The sequence below is a fragment of the Corvus moneduloides genome, chromosome 2 (genome assembly GCF_009650955.1).
Source record: "Corvus moneduloides isolate bCorMon1 chromosome 2, bCorMon1.pri, whole genome shotgun sequence".
Lineage (NCBI taxonomy): Eukaryota > Metazoa > Chordata > Aves > Passeriformes > Corvidae > Corvus > Corvus moneduloides.
In genome coordinates, this window is record NC_045477.1 from 19,119,010 (window position 1) to 19,136,367 (window position 17,358).

The following is a 17,358-nucleotide window of genomic DNA, read 5'->3' on the forward strand; positions in this document are numbered from 1 at the left end:
TTTTTCTTCCCTCTTTCCCTCCTGCTCCCAAACCTTGTTTATTATATATCTAACTACTCAAGGCCTGATGATGCTGTCATGTTTATTCATAAGTTGGTGAGAAGAAAGGATAGAAGCTAGACCTAAGCTACAGACAGGATTTTATTAGCTAACCAACTCTGCTCACAAGGGGGGATTGCAAGTGACTATTGCTAGAGGGTGAAAAGCCTTTTGGCCAAGCCCAAGCAAGTGCAAGTCCTGAGCTGCAGTTCTCCAGGTGATAACTTTGCTGTTTGTTGGAGGGTAATACTTGTTAAGTCTCCTCTATCTTTCCTTATTATCCTGTTGAGATAAAGCTGATGTTTTATGTAAATAAGTCTCAGAAGGAAAATGTGTAAAGTATTAGTGTCTAAATCTGTAAGAATTTTCCCACTCTGCGTATGTGTGTAATTCAAAAAACTAATACACTAGAGCTGTGGATAGAAGGATGTAAGAGTGGGGATTTTGCCCCACAACTTAAGAAGCACGGGGCTTGTCCTACACAAACCAGAGTGTCCCCTACACCATCGCCTCCCCAAAGGTCCCTCATTTCTCAGAACTTAAGGTAGAAAGTAATTAGAGGAGAGATAGAAGGAATGGTCCTAATCTTTGGGAGGTATTTTCCATTCACTGGAGTGTGATAACAAATTTAGATCAGGTAGCTGAAGTCTGGCATTAGTCTCTGTCTGTTGTTCAGTGGTAACATTTTCCTGGATTTCTCCCAGACTCATTAAACATCATCAGTCCCAGGAAAATCTAACAAGGACGTGTGCTTGGATGAGAACTCTGCTGGACTGAAATATTAAACAATGACCATTCATAGCACTGATAGAAACTGGTAATTTTTTGTTGGATAGCTACACTCATGCCTCACAGCTCAGGGATTCAGTGAGCTACTGATTCCAGCTGGGCTCTGGTAAGTTCTGGACTCAGGCATTTAGGTCAGACCTGTTTCACTGCTGTCTAAAATAGTTGCTTTCCACAGTTCATGCATATGCCCTGCCTCCCTTTCATTCAGTAAGGTACTGCGTAGCAATTAAAAATATCACAATAGCTTTGGGCTTTTTCTTGGTCTCTACATATTATTCCTTATGCAAAGGTCTCTGTAACCTCTTTAGGGCTTTCTGGGGAAGGAGGTGGGATTTTTTTTACAGGTCTGTAGTCTAAGCTGCCATATGAATGTTTTATTTTATGTATAAACACCCCTATTTACTATAAAGAGTTCAACAATTAAACTAGTGCTTGCTGCATGCCCTTTTGAAGTAATCTTTGCTGCTTGGCTCAGTTCTTCAGAGTACACATGTTCTTCCTTCTTTGCAATGTTTTTGTGTCCATAAAGGGCAAGAAATGATGTGTTTATTTTTACCCATTTAGAAAGGGATAAAGCTTAGATCAGATCTGGGACTTGAGTTCAGCACTTGAGTAGCAACACTTACAAAGGCTGATCGAGACAAGTGAAATTGGATTTTGTTATCTTGTGTTAAAGGCTCTGGCATGCTCATATCTTTAAAGCATTAAAAGCTAAATGTCCTCAGATTCAATATCCTTTAGGCAGGAAAAATGCTAATGTGGATGCTAGCTACAAGCCTATTTTGCTGTGAAACTCCATGAACTCATTGAAAATGTTTTTCCAACAACTTAAAACTATTAATACCTTGACTAAGAAATTTGTTTGGCAATATTACTGCACATTGATGTTGCATTTTTAATAACCCTGCCTAGGAAAGAGAATATTGGCTGGTTTATACAGACTCAAGTGGGTCGATAAGTGGGTAACAGATGCATGTGACATGGTGGAAAACCACTTGCAGAACAATAGCCAAGGTCACTCCTTTTCATGTCTGCAGCATGTGACAGAACTGCAGAGCCTGATCTTGCTCTCCTGCTCTTCCAGCCAGGAGAAATGTGAGCTCCTCTTCACAGAGCTGTGCATAACTGGCTTGCCTTCAGAAGAGGAGAACTCAGTGGCAGGAGCTGGTTACTATGGCTATATGCATTGCTCACTCGAAATGAAGGAATCAAGCCAACAATCACTGTATACATTAGCTATATTTGTATATGAAGGAAGCTCTTTGCCAGCAGCTGTGTGAAGGTATCGTGATGAAAATCCAACTTGGCTCATGCCAGTCAAGGACTTGGTGACTTTCACGCCTTTAAAGCAGCGCAGACCAAAAGCAGCAAAATCTGTGCACCATGGGGTCAGGTCCTTTGTCCTCCTTAAGCGTTTGGTTTGCTCTACAGAAACGTTTCTCCTTTTCTGTGCCCCTAGTGATCATAGAACAGCCCAGGTAGGAAGGGACCTAGAAAGATCATCTGCTTCACCCTTCATGGGAAAGGGAGCCTAGGTGGGATTGTAAAGCACCTTGTCCGATCACATCCTACAACCCTCCAGCAATGGGGTCTCTACTCTGTCCCTGGGGAGGTTGTTCCACTGGGGTGGGAATGGCATCTAGTGGTGCTGGCTTGGAAATTATGGAGGTGCTAGCAAGCCTGAGCTCTGGGGTACAGAATATGACAAAAACAACTCCTGTGTTGGCTTCATAGTCCAGCATGTCGCCGGCAACTGAGTTGTTGGGCTGTCATGGAGCCACTTTCCCTTTGTCAAATGACATTAGAAATCATCAGTGAAGATAAAAGTAGCTGGGGGTGGTGAGACATCTGTAGCACAACCACAGCCTTTTTTTTGTTGCTTACAAATTTAAAGTCCTTTTTCTTCCCTTTTTGAAGTTCCCCCCTGAAGCCAGAGGTTCCGTGGGGTACCTAGCAAATTTTGTTGCAGGGTGGCTCTTGGCGGCCATTGGTTTCCCCCTTTACCCAGTGCTGCACAAACAGGTAAGCATTTGATAGGTGAGGGGTTAAGCCAAAGCTGTTACCACCAAAGACTCGCTAAAGCTCTTGTTCCTGTCTCCAGTGACCAGATTTTCATGCAAGTGGGAGCAGTGGACTTGGGTATGCTCAGGAGGTGGTTTGTAGCATACAGCCCAAGCTGATCGAGCACTTCTATTACCTGCTGTCACTTGTAATTCCGCTGTTAAAACCTGAAGAGGGGTTTGCACTTCAAACAGGGGCTGGATCTTTAATCCAAATGGAAAATACAGCATATCTGCTGCAGATGTAAAAGCTTGCCTTTTAAAAATGAATTAGGTTGTTGTAGTCTACAAATATTTTAATTAGCCTGAGTTCAAATTAATTAAAAACTGTCATTTAAAGAATTAAGCGCTTGCAGGTTTTACAGAGTTTTGAATTATCTTAATGGAATAAAACAGACACTTGGAGCTTTCCATATAATTAAAAATAATTAAAATCTTCTGCCTGCATGTATATGAATAAATCAGCTAATAATTAAGCTAAGTTATTAGCAGTGGCTGTATTTAATGTTACATCTAGAGTATAGCCTAAAAAATTTTAACTAGTTTCACCATGAAATTGGAAATAATGCAGCTTACCATCAGACTTTTACAGTGGCTAGACCGTGACTCCTATGGGGGAGACAGAGAACACACAGAGTTTCACTGGTGGATTAGTTGTGTCACTTAGCTTTAAAGGTTAAATGGTTGAATAGTTGAATGGTTTGCATGTTTCTGCTTGAAATGCCCCCCATATCACTGAAACCTTGCCTGCTGCTGGGAATGAGGGAGAACCACACAGGACATTTGGTGCTGGTAGGATCCCTTCAGCATTTCTTTGTATGTGTTCTCCCTTTAGAGAAAAAAAAAAAGCCCTAACCCATATTAAAAGCTAAACCTGTGTGGAATGAGCTGCTTTGTGTGAGGTTTCAGTCATGCAAACCAGGTGCAAGCCTCTTTAGGGGTTGGTGACTGCTGGTTGTCTTATGCTTCTCCAGTAGCTCTGCCCTTAAAATAGCACTCTGCTCCTCCAGAAGGACAGAAATCTTGCACAGGAGCCCCAGCTGGTGCCTCTCCTTCAGTCTCCACACAGACATTTTGAAATAGGAACTTCCTGAACGGGAGGGGGAAAAAAAAAAGCCTGATAAAATGAATGAATGCTAGTGATTACTCATTCAATGAATCCAGAAAGGTGGAATCAGCTCTAAAAAGGCTCATAGGAATACAAACAGATGCCTTAGTCATAATCTGTCCTCACTGTGCCGCAACATGAAGACTTTTTGAAGACTGTAGCTGCATGTTTCTTATTTCAGTTCAGTCGGGCTTCTTTTTATCTCATCTCTTAATTTCCTGGATTAGTGATGCTTGGTTGGAGGCTATTGGCAACATCATTGTCATATTCCTAAATGTAATTCTGTCCTTAATATTTTACTTCAAGCTGAGTACATAAAGGCTGGGCTGGATTTACTTAGGCTGGCTGATCAAAAATACTGTTGGTGTAGGAGGATGGTATATATCCTCTCTGTATTTGCATTTTTAATATTAATGATCTGTTCTTATCATCAGTTCACACAGAATTTTCAGCTTTTCTTTTATTTAGGGACTCTAATCCTTTACAGCTAGGAAGATACTCTCTTAGCAAGTACTGGATTCCTTTTTTTTTATATTTGAGATCTCCAAAGAAACTGTTAAATGTGACAAGTGCTGAATCTTGGGAATGATGTCAGTGTTTAATACCTTTTGTTAGGTTGCAGTAGCAACCAAGGTGCAGTGTCCACACTGCTGTTTCAATGAGGGGTTTATTCTGGGGAGGAAGGGGGTATCTTTGAAGACATTAATGAATAAAGGAGGAATAAGATTGAAACAAATCTCTGCTAAATGTCTGCTAGTTATTCTTTCTTGCCCATATCTGGTAGTCTTGGTTTGTAAATGTGGAGCCACAAGCAATGAGGCCTGCTGGTGTTCTCTTTCCACCATGTACTCTTTCTCTTCTGGGTCCAAGAAGAGAAAGGTGTGAAGGGAGATCATGGGTCACCTCCTAGACCAGCTTGTCCTTAGTTGAGGGTAGGGATAGAAAGCAGGTGATGCTAAGGAAACCCAAATGCTCTGAATTTGTTCAGGTATGGCTGAATGCCTGATCTGGATTCTCTTTGAATGCCCCCACTCTGAGCAGCTGTCGTGGCTGGGCCCCCTTGCTCGTGCCCTCGCACACACACGCTCCCCGTGCTCGGTTCATTGCTGCTGGGCTGGACAGTGGGACACAGACAGGAGCCCCATCCAGTGAGGGAGCACACTGCAAAAATACCTTTCCAGCGCTAATACCCTTCACTTCTGGTTCTGATAACGGTGGTAGGAGACACTTAAAGGAGATAGCAGGGTTATGGCAGGCGTTGCTGAGTCCCAGAGCTTGGCTCCTGTGAAGGCACTCAGGCTGCCCTTTTTTCCATGCCATGACTTTATCAGTGATTCAGGGTCAGGGGTGTGGAGCTCATCTCAGCAGAGCCCCGTGTGACATGTCACACGTTGTTACTGCTAACAAGCAGGCTGTGGTATCAGGAATAGGGAGAGTGTGGAAGTTTCTGTTTCATTTCTCCTTTTGGAACCTCCTCCTGTAAGCTTCACACTTTTTTTTAACGCTCATTAAAACACATCTTGAATCTGTAGTCTGAAAGACTGTGTCCTTTCTGGTTAAGGAAGTATTTGGGTTTGAACTTTGAACTTTTTGCATATGCTATGAAAAATTCAGTACGACCTGCCTGCTTTGCATGAGTATGGGATAGAATTGGTGCCTACTGTTGGACTTGGTCTTAAATGCCATTTAGTTTATTATTTCTGGGGAATGGATCTATACATCTGCTTTCTGATTTGTTCTCTCATTGAAATAAATTCTGCTAATTGGTCTCATACTTTACTGTGCATGCTTTTTACCTGACAAGGCACAGATATCCTGTGAGGCAACAGAAAACTGTAAGCAGTTCAGGTGTATTTAGGATAGTTTTCCAATTGTTGCAAATAGTTAAAACTCAGGTCTGTGTGTCCAGCGAAGAGTGAGCTAAATCTTCCTTCAATGTAACTGGAAGTATAATGGGCATTGCTATTGCCTTTGAATGTATCTATCTACCCTCTTGTGAACAACAGTGCCGATTAGTGCATTGCTCCTTACCCGTGCAGCACCTAAAATCTGCTCCTCTCATTCTCGATTCAGAATAAACTGGTTGGGTAAGAAATACCTTGCCATTAGTTTTTACTCAGGTAAAATTCCTACTTTTAAAACTAAGTAAGTGTGAAAAAGATGACCCGTGTGGTGAGAAGCCTGTCTGCCCGTGGAAAAGGGTGGAACTTGCTCCAAGGGCACTGTCAAATTCTTACAGCCCTATTTCCTGGCTGCTTCTCCTGGTGCAACAGCATGATCATGGAAACACTGCTTAGTCCTTCTTCTTTGAAGACAATCAGCTTGTAACACCACACAGAGAAAGCAGTGGGAATTAAATGCCTCCTTATTTATATGGATGTAGCCCACACCTTTGCCTCAGTTTCCCTTTCCTAGAAAGGTGTCAGTAATTCTGGCATCACACTCTTTATTTAATTTGATTTTCTTTCTGATCATGGATACCTTGCATATCTTGAAATATGAAGGTGTGTCAGTAATGGATAAAAATATGTATCCAGGCCATGCTGGCAGTACAATGGAAATCACCTGGACTTTAGATCTGCAGTTCCTTCTCTGTGATGATGGTGCACGTTTGGGTGATGACAGCAAGGGAGATTTTTCTGCTCTGGAAAATCCCTGTTCATCAACTGCAGTACAAGAAGAACCAGAGATTCTACCAGGGCCAGTATAGCTTGACAGGCAAGAGGCAGAATAATCCAACTTAAAAAATACAGCTTCTTTTTCTTTTCCTTTTTTCCTTTTGTTTTTATATAGCATATTTTCATACCCAAAAATCGCCCATATTTTTCTCAAAGTTCTGAGTTAAATTTTGTAGTTAGCCTCCTGCTGTAAATTTGGACCCTCAGAAAAATATCAGGTTGATTTTTAAAGCATTATATACATTTTTCTATAGCTATAAACAAAAATGTTATTTTGTTGCCCTACAGGAGTTATTATTAGGATCTCATTCTCTCCTCTAGCGGCAGCAAGGCACAGCCACCAGACCTGCAGAATGGCATCTGAAAAGGTGAGATGAATAAACCGTGTGCACCCACAGGGTGGTAAATAGACCTTCAGCCAAGGCTGCTCCGAAATGCTCTGTTGGTGAAGAGATTTAAATAGATGGACCTGCTGGTGAGAAGTTACGGTGGGAAAGGCTGCATAGATCCAAATCCAAGGTTTTCTGTTGAGTGAGTTTTGGTGAAAATGAGTCACTCAGCTGGGATGGTGGTCTTGTCAAATGAGCTCTTTGGTGTTTTCATGCTGCTGAGCTACTGGTACTTAAAGTGCAGCTTCAGAGGCACTCACTGAGGCAGGGCGTGTGTTCCGTCCTGCTCAGTGTTTTTACAGCAACCTAGATTTGCATCATCATACTGGAGATGTTAATATTTTCTTTCCCTTTTCTTTTCTAGACCATTGTGTGAGACTGAAGTGCCTAAAACTACATATGTAGCAGATACTTTGCCTTTGTGCAAGAAGCCTCAAGTATATGATCTGATCTTTTTGTTCCACCTCCTTCATTATTTTTTTCCCTGTAAAGACAAAATGTATATTTCAGTTAAAAAAGAAAAAGAAAAAGAAAAAGAAAAAAAGAAAAAAATATTTTTAATCAATTCAAGTCAATTCTGTTACAACTGGACTAGCTGCTGCTGGGGACCCAGTGTGACTGAAGAGAGTTGTGCCTGTAGTCTCACTGGAAATCTCAGCTGCTGCTCACTGTTGGGATAAATTTGGTTGTCCTCCTCAAAGGCAAAGCCTGGCTGGTCTCGGTGGTGGTCTCTCCATGTGCTTTGGTCTAGGCAGGTAGTGCAACCTTTCTCCAGTGGGATCCACAGGTTCCTCTGGGTTGTCCAGCACAGCCTTTTCTCGCCAGCCCTCTCTCCTGTAACTCCTGTCATCTCATCACTCCCGGCTCTGCCCTCCCCAAGCAGTGCTGGAGCAGCGGGGCTTTGCTGCAGCTCACCGCTTTCCCACCTCTCCAGACATCACCCTGGGGTTAGACATGATGTGCTCGTCCCACAGAACAGGAACGCCCTGTGCAGAAGAGAGGCCGAGCCCGAAACGCTTCGGGGAATTTGCTGGGGGCAGGATTTCGGCTCCAGCATCGGAGGAGCACAGCAGGGGTGGAGTCTGCCACGGCTCGGCTGTGGTACAGCAGCACTCGCACGGGCAGCTCTGCAGGGCTCCACGGGAAAATCTGTTTTATCTGGAATTGAGCTGTACGTGTGAAGCATCACAGCTGGGAGGGGAGAGGAGAGGATAGAAAATAAACTTGTTTTCACATTTATAAGTATATATATATATATATATATATATATGTTTAGATACACACAGAGAGGTATAAATATATGTGTGTGTCTCTCCTATATATACACTTATATGCACACACCAGCCAGTCACTCCAGAATATTGCTGTTGGAGAGAAGGATGTCATGTCCACTTTTGGAGGTGTTTAAATTCAACTGACAAAAAGCATCAAGTCATTAGGCCATGTGAGAAGCACAGACTTGAGTTTTTTCAGGCAGAAAGTAATACTCCCGGAAATAGATTTTCTTTAAAAACTGGCCTTAATATTTCAAGAAGCTTTGCTGACTGAATTTTCAGCAGAGGTGACCAGCCTAGTGTATCTGTGTTTGGAAAGAAATAATGTTTTTTGTTGCTTACAGAATGTAAGTGCTGAAAAACTCACAGTGTCTCCTTCCTGCAGTGTTTCCCTGCTATTTAGCATAATGCCAATCATATTGGTTTTATTCCATCAGCACTTGCAATGTTAATAAAGTATCCCCATGACAATTGTTTCTCCAATTAAACTGTCTCTGAATGTTTTAGTGTAGTTTGCAGTTGGCATAAGGTAAACACAATATAGCAAAAAATCCTTGACTGAAAGTCATGAAAAATTTAAAAATCACAAAACCTCCTGTGTCTAAAAGTGCATGAATATTTTACTTTCTTCCCCCTCGGCTCCTCTGAAAAATAAGCTTCCAAAAAGCCAGGCGATCAGAAGGGGCTGTACCCACCTCTGCCCGTACCTGAAGGGCAGGCTCTGAATCCTTGAAGCTGAAATATAAAAAAGGCAAAAAAAGGCAAGTTGTCTTGCAGGAGCTTGGCACCAGAAGCTAGAATATGTTGTGTCTGAAGACCTAGGAGTATTTTAGGACAGTGCTGCCTATTGAAATGGAAATATGGTTTTCAGGCTGCTTGAGCAGAGTGCATCAGTGTCAGAGGCTGAAGTAGGTTAATGAAGTGCCCTGTCTTTGAAGTCAGATTGCGTAATACAAACCCTAGAGAGACGCTTAGGTTTCTTTTTTTCTTTTGCATTGACCAAGACTAAAATACTTCTGCTATTAGCTTCAGAAGGGCTTAATGGAATTGGTGGCGGGACTACGGTAATTCCAATGACGAGCTGTGCAAACAAATGCTTCCTTAATGAATACTCAAAAGGTTAACCTGAACTGCCTACATGCATCATTAGTGCTTTTAACGCCCTGCCTTCCCCCAGTGGTTATGGATAATGCAGAGTAGTTTAGGGTGGGGGAAAAAAATCCCCCAAAATTCGCTAATGGCAATTAGGCTATGTGATAGCTGGGAAAAGGATGCACAGCAATTCTGAAAACATGCCATTAATCTCTGACCTGATGGGCAGGGCAGGATGCTCAAGATCATTGGAGATGCAAAACTTTCCACAGAGGGAATTGGTGGAGTGGGGGATGTGGTCAAATTTGGAGAAAGAAGAGTGACAAGGCACATGACAAAAGCCTTCTTTCCCTCCCCTGGTACATCTCCAGAGCTGAAGAGCTGAAACCATTTATTCAACTAGGCTCCCTTTTCATCTTCTTATTTTTCTTATGGCTGTGAGTCAGTCTGAGATTGATTTATCAGTGCTGTTAATCTGCTCTCAAAAGGCTGTCAGTCTCACTCCCAGAAGCCAAGCTCTCCCATTAAAAACCTGACCTATTTAAACGTTCTTAAGATACCGTAATGATTGAATGTCAGCAGGGGAGAGGCAGCAGTGACAGCTCTGAAATGTTTACTGTCCCAGGCCGGGCTAGGAGGGGAGCGTGCCGCTGCATCCCGGAGCTCTGTGCTTGGCATGGGATGACAGGCTGAGGGATGAGCGCTGCCAAGCTGGGAAGATCGGCGGCTGCACTCGTGTGGCTTAGAGGGTTAATGCTCTGCAGTCCCCGCTGACCTCAGGCTGTTCAAAACGGGAAGAGGTGTCAGGGGTCTGCATGCTGATAGCAATGAATCACAGATTACAGCGGCTTAAAAGGCACTTAAAACATTTTTGGTGGCTTAGGAATTATTTCAGCAAGCATATTTGTATGAAAGCAGATGCTTTCCATAGAGAGATTTAAATTTCCATTCTACTGTCACACCACACAGTAGCTGTCAGCAAAAAATTAATTGAGGGAAAGTAAATGTAAAATTATGAAAGGAAGGTAAAGAGATGCTCCCAATACCTCTTCAGGCTGCAGATACGTGTGTCCACGGCCGAGCATAGGCACTGCAGCAGGGGGAGCACAAAGGCTGGCAGAGACCTGAAAATCTCTGGTCTAATAATGGGAATCTAGCTGTCATAAACACACTTTCAATGCACTGTTCAGTGCCAATTTTCTCATCCTTAAGAGATGTAGCCGAGTGCAACTATTTTTAAATCTATGTTTCTCTCCCCCTCCAATTTCTCTTTGGGCCATCAACAGCTTGAAGAATTAAACCATAATTCTTCACAAGACAAAATACATCACTTGTACAGAATGGGCCTGGTTTTGCTCCAGGGTACTATGTTAGCACCTTTCTTCTGCTGAAACTATTCCCAGATGGATGAACTTTCTCATCCAACTGAGTCGTTTTGGTTCTCTCCCATTTGTTTTTTAAACAGACACTGCAACAGCAGCAGGCACCAGTGGCCTAAAAAAGCCCCCGAGGTAAATAATAGGTTCTAAGTGTCTTTAGATGCATCTTGTGGAGCAGTAGTCTTTCTGCTTTTTTATGGAGCAGCCCAGAGGATCCTGACTCCAAAGATGTTTTCTCCAAGTATCTATGTCTTGAACTGGTGTCCTTCTCTCTCATTGATCTTGCTTTTCAGGAGTGCCAGGTTATTACAGTACCCATTTTATTAAGAGTAGTCAAAAGGCCAGCTTTTGTCAAAACCCAGCTGTCTGGGTGATCTTTTTGTCCAAGAAAATAGAGAGCGTTCATAACTAGGCTTTTACAGATCCAAGATGTCAACTTTTCTATATTAGACCACAATATTGACATTATCTTCTGTCTAGAGCTGATAAATGTTATTGCATTCTTTTCCAATATGTAATGTTATTAAAAATAAGTTAGTCACAAGAGCTCCTTATCAAAGACCCTTGTTGCCCTAGAAACAGTGACCAGCATTAACCTTTCTAAAAGTAGCCCCTGCAAGAGACAAATGTCTTTGGTTGTCCCTGTTACAAATTTAATCTAGGGAAAATGTGCTGCAATTTCTGTTTCATATTAAGAGAAAGCAAATAAACTCCAGAAAGGCAGGAATATTGTGCAGTATCCATTCACATCAGACTACCAAGGAAAATAAGATGATCATGTTTCAACCAGAGTTAGCTGTGTCCCTTTCTAAGCGACACAAGCATTGAAATTGCTTTAGAATCAGCTATGGAAACAGTTGTTTGCAACCCCAAAAAAGAAAAGGGATGCGTGGGAGCAAGATTGTAGTGTTCATGCAGGACTGATGAAAGCTGAATATTTGCAGAACAGAAAAGATGTAAGTGATAACAGCATATTTGTAAGGAGATGGCTTCTTCTAAGCACTGTCGGTGGTAAATGGGAATATTGTGTTTAGAAGTAAAGCTCCTGGCAATGTGAGAGAGGAGCAAGAGGGAGAGAGTATCAGCGTGTTATATCCTCATGACTTGAAATAATCATATTCTCAGCCTTCACAGCAGATTAACAATTTCCAAAAATCTTGGTGATGCTTGTGATTTACCTTGTTTTAAACTATGTGATCAGGAGCGTCTGCTTGAGTTTACACAAGCACACACTGTTCACCTAAGCAGCCAAAATCACCACCTCTCTTTTCTTTTTTTTTTTTTTTTTTTTTTTTTTTTTGCCAGATATAAAGCAAAAAGATGGTGATTTAGATCTGACATTGACACACATCTGTGCTGCAAGGCACCAAACACCTCTAAAGCAGCAGGCTGGGCAGATTCTGGTGTGAGTGAGACAGCCAGTCCAACCCTAGAACGTGACACAAGCTGCTCGTGTTCAGCTCAATTCACAGAGGAATCCAGACCAGGATGGCAAGCTTCATCCCTAGCTCTACCAGAGCACCCTCCTCTCCAGTCTGTCTGGAGGTGAGCATGTCTCTAGCACAGCAGTAGTGATTCTCTGCCTCTTGGTTGCATTCCCCAAATGCTAAAAATACCAAGTTACTGAAGCACTCAGATCCTCAGAGCTGCCACATCAGTCTCCTGTCTTTGAGCCTATCACTTCCAGAAATTCCTGTTTCTTACAAGCCAACTTTGTCTGTACAACCTGTCCCTGTCCAGTCTTCAGCATAACAGCTTTAAAAATAGCAGATTCAGTATGCAGACATTTTCCTTCTTGCCTGGTCACAAACCAAGCCACTTGTTCCTGCGGGTATCTAGGAATTCAATGAAGTTGTGGATAAGCTCCCTCCTTGCTTCCTTGGAATTGAGTTTTGTAAAGAACTAATATATTGTCTTCCCTTGTGGCCAACAAGCATTATCTACAGTATTTATTTTCCTTTCTGCTTTTATATTCAGTTTATGCTGGAACCAAAGGAAACTTATGTATCTACCTATGCTGGTAAAAGCAAATCAATCTGGCAGTGTCAATTGTTTTGTTATTTATGGGTTGCAATGAAATGAGACCTGAGTTACTCATGGTGCTTGTTTCACAGGAAAAATGAGTTTACAATAAGAAGGCCAGACATTGCCTAAATTGGGACTCATAAATTAGTTTCCTGAAGCAAAGGACTCACTAAAATTGATGCCTACTTTGTTCTTTATCTGTGATTCACTTTCTGGGCAGAATCAATACATCCTTAGATTTCTTCCCTGTCTTGCCTTGTTCATGAACTGGGGAACACCTGTGTATCCCAAACCTGAGCCTATAGTCTTGGCTTTAAGACTCCTGGGGCCCAAAAAGGGATTTAAAGCTCTTGGCTGGGATGTGAGAATCCACATCCCAGCCTTGTTGCTTGAAGGGAATTTGGCTCACATAACTAAATTCCCTTAATAATCACTTATCCCTGGTGCAAAAAGCTTTGAATTTCATAGTCCAGAAGAGTTATGTCTGAATAGTCTTAATTTACACACACACAACCCCTGCAAGCCTATGGTAATTAAGTTCTGAAGCACTTGGAAAAGCAATACTTGCCCTAGTGAAAACACAGAAGCAGGAAAGGCTTCTTCCATGAAGTCATGGAGCAAGAATGGTGTGGTGAGGGGTGGCCGGGACCGAGTGCGCCACTCCCCACTGACATTCCTGCCCCCCTTCGTCAGGGCACGGCCACATGTGTCCCCTCCTTGGGCATTGTCTCCTCAGCTGGGATCCAGCGGACAAATATAGGCATGAGGGAAAACTGCTGATGCCTTTAAACAGTTATCAGCAGTGACCTTGAGATAGGGGCATATAAAGTTTGCACCAGGCAGAGTCGTGACACTTTCTGTGTGCTCTCCAGGGTGAGTACCAACCTCTCTCACTTTTAAGCGTGGGTGCTGTGCTCTAACACTGTACCGTGGGTTTGATATGATTGAAGCTTTCATGTGGCTTAAAGTTTTAGTAGTAGTATCAGTAAACATCTAGCCTGTGGTAGTCACTGTAGGATGCTGCTTGAATGCTTGAATGGCAAGTAAATATTTCTTCTCTAACATCAGTGCGTTCATTTTACCAGCTGGAATAACTACTTAGGGAAGTGTCAGGTCCCTTGTAATTATGCATCTGATGAAATGATTAGCCAGTGCCTGCAAGTCATCTTTTCTGTCTTCTCTATCATCTGCAAGAGATGATGGCTTATGCAATTTACAATTTTAAGTAGCATATTGGTCTGAGGCATTCTTTAATCCAGCCTGAGTTACAACCCTTGGAGCATCACTGGGCTGCCTTTCCAGGCCAGGCAGTGCTACTGCAACATTCCTGCCTGCCCTCAGTGCTACAGTCACTTCCAACAGCCCCAGCAAAGACAGACAAGGTCCCTTCTTTCCAAGTCTGAGTGCACCATCAAACTGTTGGTGGTCCTGGGCATGCCACTTCACTTTGTGTAACAATATCGGCTTTCTACAGGAAGCAGGCGTTTTCAAGGAACTCCCACAGCTGATACACAAGGGCTGGCTCTTTTTGTTGTTAGCTACAACTGGTTGAATGGGAACACCTTTAGCTTTAGCCTTGTCTTTCCTGACTATTCTGCATTTTAAAAATAAACAAAACAAAATTTTCCACTTCTTTTATCTGCCGATGGATTTGCCTCACTGAGTTCTCTGCACCCCCAAGGCGTGGTCTGCCTGGGCTCCAGCCTCTGCCATAACTCCAAACACCCAGACTGCTGAAGGAATAGGGGTTCTCTCCCAGCTGCCAGAACGCTGCTTTGCTCCATAACATACTTGCCATAGTGGTCCACCCTGAATATGGGGGGGAAAAAGGAAGAGATAAGAAGGTGATAGCTGAGGAACTGTCCCTAGGAGGTCTGCAAATGGAGCCAGGTGTCACAAAAGTGATTCAGGGTACTTTAGTGTATTCTAGGACTTGTGAGAACCTGCCCTGAGTCCTAGAGATTAACACTGGAGTGGCCCCTCTGGCATTTGCACGTTTAATGTGAAATGACACTTACGTGCTCTAATGCTGTTCTGTTTAAATTATGAACTGATGTAATTTCATTGCTCCACTAGAGCTGAGACACACTTAGAGAGAGAGGGGCTCCTCCATTGAATTGTATGTCCAGCTGGGAATTTTGGTCAGTTCAGATGATGTTAAAATAATTGGCGATACTTGTGCTTATGTAGGTGCTTAATCTTTAAAAAGATTAAGGTGTAAAAAATTACTTAAAAATCTAGAAAAAATTAAGGCTAGTTCTGAGAAAGAGAATTTTTTCTCTACAGCAACAAGACAGACGGTACCAAGCTTTTACTGCAGCAGTGGGACAGGGCTGGATGTAACACTTTGGCAACTCTGCTGTCTTAGGGCTTTACGTTCCCTAGGAGGAACATGTTGAAAAAAAAGCTGCCTTAGCTGATGAGGAGTTTTTATCTCTACCAGGATCTTGTTAGAAAGAAATTGAATTAAATTTTGAAAGACTACAGTGTCTGTCTTGATAGGGGTCTTGAAAATTTATTCAGCTGCTCTGGATATTGCACAGTAAATACAACACAGGAAGAAATTAAGGGTCACTTACACAGCTTTAAATAGTAATCAAATGGTGTCCTGACTTTAAAGAAAAAAATACCTGAAATTCTAAAATCATGTGCGTGCACCTTGTAGCATGGAACTTCTTTTAGACATCCTCTGGACAGCACCCTGAGTAGTTTATATGTGTGTGTAAGTATTTATGTCTGTAAAAAAACACCAAAACTAAACTAAACAAAAAAACCCCGACGTATCTGTTTGATCATTTTAGAGAGTACAAAACAAATTAATTACTTGGCAGCACAAATGCAGCAAATTAATCTCACTGAGACCCACGTCCCCTGCCCTCTCTTTCATGAAAAAAGACTCCTAAACACTGTGCCCTTGTCATTTGCAAAAACAAGTGCAGGTATTAAGCTGGACTAATAAACTCAAAGCCATCTGAAAACATATGAAGGCCTTGCACCAATTCTGCAGATACACCTGCCCTTGGCCATGCCCTGCTGCAGGGGGATGCCTAGCCTGGTGAATTTGGATGGAGCAGCAACCTGGGAAGCTGTACCAGCACAGGACCTCCCAGAGCCATGTCAGTCCTGTTTTTATTGACATGCCAATTCCTGAATCAGAGAAGTGTACTGCAGGGAGCAGAGCTGTTTCCAGCTCTAGTCCTGACTTTCTGCAGTGAGAGTGTGAGCATACATCCCTGCAGCTTTGCAGCAGTGAAGTCTTGCTCCTTGTTTCCCAGAAAATGCCTGCCTGAGATGGTGCTTGAACTGGCTGAGTGGCACAGCCCCAGGGAGACCTGTGGGAGAGTATACCTTTGCCCCAGACGATTTTGAAAGGGGCCAGAAGAGGCTCCTGCTAAGTGGTTTTTAAAATCACAGCTGCAAGTGGTCTCTCCTGCTCTTAGGCACCATTTGTGCCAAAAAGAAGAGACAAAATCCTCCTGTGGAGATAACTGCGACCAATGTTGAGGTGTAGAACCTTTCAAGACCTGGCTGACTTTTAATAAACTGAGCCAAGGAAGGGTTTAACTAAAGGTGCAGCATAGTCCCAAATCTGTGTTAGGCATTTGTGTGTAACATTAATCATCCCTTTGATCAGCCACCTGCCATGGCAGGTGCATTTTATGCTGAGTTGTCTGATATTGTTCACAAAATAGATAATTGTTTTGGTTTTTTGCCCCTCTTTCTTTGGTAGACTGGGTGCCTTTCTTTTTCCTCTGTGAGCTGTGCCACCTTGAACTCTTGCCAAGATGATGGTCGATATGACAGAGTTTGGGGAGGCTGCTCCCTACCTCCGAAAGAGCGAGAAGGAGCTGATGATGGCTCAGACTGTTGCCTTCGATGGTGAGTTGTGCCCCCCTTTGTGCTGCCAGGAGCTGGTTCAGAGGGATAAGGGTCACACACAGATGTAGTCAAAGAAATGCAGAGCAAAGCAGGATGCAAAGCCTCCGTTGTCACTGCTGTGCTGCTGCTGTTGGAGGTAGCTGGTTCAACCAAGTTTGGGTTCCTTTATTCTGCAAAGCTATTAAAAACTCCCAGATAGTAAAAAATAAAAATAATCTATGGCAAGTGTTTATCTAGATTTAGAAGCAAGGTGTATTGGTACTGCTCTGCTAAAAGGGGGATCATCTCTGTCAGTTTTAGAGAAAAACAACAGACATTGATGTTTCTGTAATGAGAGATTCTGTGGCCTGACTAAATGTCTTACTTGCTTTGCAGCCTGTATGGTAATGTGATGCTAGCTTTTAGTTTCTCATAATTTAATTTTCTTTAAATGGGTTTCTATGAGCCCTGAGGTTTAGTAGTAAGCGTGAATACATCAATAACTGCGGCCCTTCACTCTTCACAACAGTTGCTGTAACTAAAGGCCCAAAGTCTCGTGCAGCTGCTCCAAATTCTAAAAAGGCACATACATAACTCAGTGTGAGTTATTAATAATGCTGTTCTTTAACATAAATCTCAGAAGAATGTGAAGGAATAAGGTTAAATC

At 42.6% G+C, this 17,358-nt stretch overlaps 1 protein-coding gene across 1 annotated transcript in view; it reads left to right on the plus strand.

The window, feature by feature from the left end:
• Positions 1-16,563: 16,563 nt before the first annotated feature.
• Positions 16,564-17,358, plus strand: part of MYH15 (myosin heavy chain 15) — a 44,996-nt gene continuing 44,201 nt past the window's right edge. Inside the window, exon 1 of the mRNA XM_032098331.1 lies at positions 16,564-16,712. Coding sequence (XP_031954222.1) covers positions 16,619-16,712 — 94 coding nt within the window. The 5' untranslated portion in view covers positions 16,564-16,618. The remainder of the gene's footprint in view (positions 16,713-17,358) is intronic.